At 40.4% G+C, this 3,190-nt stretch overlaps 1 protein-coding gene across 1 annotated transcript; it reads right to left on the bottom strand.

The window, feature by feature from the left end:
- Nucleotides 1–1,570: 1,570 nt before the first annotated feature.
- LOC127131740 (uncharacterized) lies at nt 1,571–2,203 on the bottom strand. Its single transcript, XM_051060657.1, has one exon. The coding sequence runs from the start codon at nt 2,201–2,203 to the stop codon at nt 1,571–1,573; it is 633 nt and encodes a 210-aa protein (XP_050916614.1).
- Between the last annotated feature and the right edge of the window lie 987 nt (nt 2,204–3,190).

Raw genomic sequence — 3,190 nt, 5'->3', positions numbered from 1 at the left:
AATCTCTTATGAACCTATGGTAAAAACCCGCATGCCCTAAGAAACTTCTAATACCTTTTTCATTCATCGGTGGGGGAAGCTTTGAGATGACTTCAATCTTTGCTTGGTCCACTTCTATTCCTTTGTAGGAAATTTTGTGACCCAAGACTATCCCTTTACGTACCATGAAGTGACACTTCTCCCAGTTTAGGATTAGATTTGTTTGTTGGCACCTTTCTAACATAAGAGCAAGGTTAGTCAAGCAATTATCAAAGGACTTACCAAAAACGGAGAAATCATCCATGAAGACTTCCATATGCTTCTCAAGCATATCCGCAAAGATTGATTGCATGCATCTCTGAAAAGTTACTGGTGCATTACATAACTCGAATGGCATCCTTCTATAGGCAAAAATACCAAAGGGGCATGTAAATGCGGTCTTCTCCTGATCCTCTAGTGCAACAACTATCTGATTGTATCCAGAGTAGCCATCGAGGAAGCAATAATAGTCATGACCGGCTAACCTTTCCAACATTTGATCAATGAATGGTAAGGGAAAATGGTCCTTCCTTGTGGCAAGATTCAATCTTCTATAGTCGATGCATACCCGTCATCCAGTGACTGTCCTTGTGGGTATCAACTCATTCTTCTCATTTTTTATCACAGTAGTTCCACCTTTCTTTGGCACCACATGAACTGGACTTACCCACGAACTATCAGATATGGGATAAATCATCCCTGTATCTAACAGTTTAACCACCTCTTTTCTGACTACTTCCTTCATTGCTGGGTTAAGTCGTCGTTGAGGTTGGACAACCGGTTTGTGATCATCTTCCATGAGAATTTTGTGCATGCATATTGTAGGGTTTATTCCCTTCAAATCTTCAATAGACCAGCCAATAGATCTCTTATGTTTTTTTAAAACTTTGACAAGCTTATTTTCCTGAAGAACTTCTAGATGTGAACTTATGATGGCTGGGCACTTACTCTCTGTGTCTAGGAAGACATATTTGAGGTTCTCCGGTAGTTGTTTCAATTCGGTCCCCTTATTTTGTTCATCTTTCTTTTCTTCCACTAAGGGTTGTCTTAAATCTTCCCACCGGTTGTGTCGATAACCTTTAAAAGGTGGTGATGCTTCCATCATGGCTAATACTTCCATACATTTCTCGTCAACTACTTCCTCTTCGTTAAAAATTGATAAGCTCAACACCCTTTCCATGGGTAATTTTTGTGTTGTCAAGCTATTTTTCTTTTCACATATTTGATCGATTGTCTCAATATGTTGACTAGTGGCAACCTCGTCCTTGTACTTCATGGTGTTTCGCACATCAATTTTTAACTCTTCATCATACACTTTCAAAGTCATCGTGCCTTCTTCTATGTCGATCAAACATCTCCCGGTCTCTAAAAATGGTCTCCCCAAAATGATTGGTATCTCTTCATCTTCCGGCATTTCCAAAATGACAAAATCTACCGGAAACACAAACTTGTCGATCTTTACTAGCATATCTTCTACTATCCCATAAGGTCTCTTCACAGAGTGGTCAGCAAACTGGAGTGTCATTCTTGTATCTTGAATTTTACCTATCCCCTACCTCTTATAGATAGACAATGGCATAAAACTTATACTCGCTCCCAAATCAATTAGAGCTTTCTTGAAGGATCTATCTCCAATGGTACATGGAATAGTCACAGAACCTCGATCCTTCTTTTTCACCGGAACCTTCATACCCTGCAAAATGGCACTACAAGTTTCCGTTAGAATAATCGAGTTAGTCTCTATGGTCCGCTTCTTCGAGATGATGTCTTTCATGAACTTTGCGTAGGTAGGCATTTGCTCAAGCGCCTCCAAGAACGGAATGTTTAGCTCAAGCTTTTTAAACATCTCCAAGAACTTCTCAAAGTTTTTCTTATGCTGCCCTTTCTTCTTATTTCTTGTTGGGAATGGCAGTTTGACGACCGGTTTTGGATCAATAACTTTATCTTTGACCCCTCTTTCATCACTGGTAACCTCTTCATTCGCAACCTCATTTTCTTTTATCTCTAGATAAACTTCAAGCAATAAGTCTTCTTCTTCAGAACTCTTCTCAGGTACTTCTTTCGACTTACCATTCCTTGTGGTCACCTCATTCACATGATTATTTTCTCTTGGATTAGTAACCGTAGAACTTGGTAAAATGCCTTGTTGTTGAGAACCCGCTAGTTGTTGGGCTATCTGACTCATCTGTATTTCAAGATTCTTAATTGAAGCACCTGTGTTTTTTAAATTACTTCGAGTTTCTTCTTGAAATTGAGAGCTTTGAGCGGCCATCTTCTCAATGGCAAGCTCCCATTAGCTTTTCTTGGTACCTGTTGCTGAAACTGTTGTTGAGGTTGTTGATACGATTGTTGTTGCTGAGGTCGAAATTGTTGTTGCCGTGGTTGGTTCTGCACATTTCCTTGTTGATCCTTCCATGAGAAATTTGGATGGTTTTTCCAACCCGGATTGTATGTATTTGAATAAGGGTTGTTCTGCCTTAGAAACTTGATCTCCTCAATTTGTTGTGCGGTTGCGACGCAGTGTGCGGTAAGATGAGGTCCTCCACAAATTTCGCAATTACTAGCTTGAGTTGGTTGAACCGGTTGAACCTGTGCCACCGTTTGAGTATCAATAGCCATCTTTTTCAGTCTCCTTTCTACTTCAGCTGCTATTTGATCTTCCATATTCACCACTTGACTTGCCAATTTTAGGTCAATTATCCCTTCGGGTTGAGTAACACTGCGGTCATACAACTCCAGGTGCTCATTGGCTGCAATGGCTTCGATAATCTTTTTAATACCAGTGGCTGTTGTAAAGTTTGTTGAGCCACCAGCTGCTGTGTCAATGAGTTGCTTAGTCTTCATCCGAAGACCATTTACAAAATTCTGCATTTGCTCCGTTGCATCCATATTATGAGTAGGACATGCAACCAACAATCGTTTGAACCTCTTATACGCATCTCTAAGTGACTCTCCTTCCTTCTGTTTAAAATTCACTATGTCGTACCTCTTTAGATGTAAACAGAGGCCGGGAAGTACTCGTTGAGAAAAGTTGTCTCCATCTGTTGCCAAGTTGTGATGCTTCCAGCAGGTAAAGACTAGAACCACTCTTCAGCATCTTCTGACAATGTAAACGGAAACATGACCAGCTTCTTAGCTTCCTCAGAATGCCCCTCAATCTTTAACGACGTAG

This window comes from Lathyrus oleraceus, chromosome 3 (assembly GCF_024323335.1).
Source record: "Lathyrus oleraceus cultivar Zhongwan6 chromosome 3, CAAS_Psat_ZW6_1.0, whole genome shotgun sequence".
NCBI lineage: Eukaryota > Viridiplantae > Streptophyta > Magnoliopsida > Fabales > Fabaceae > Lathyrus > Lathyrus oleraceus.
This window is presented reverse-complemented; position numbering and strand designations above follow the sequence as displayed.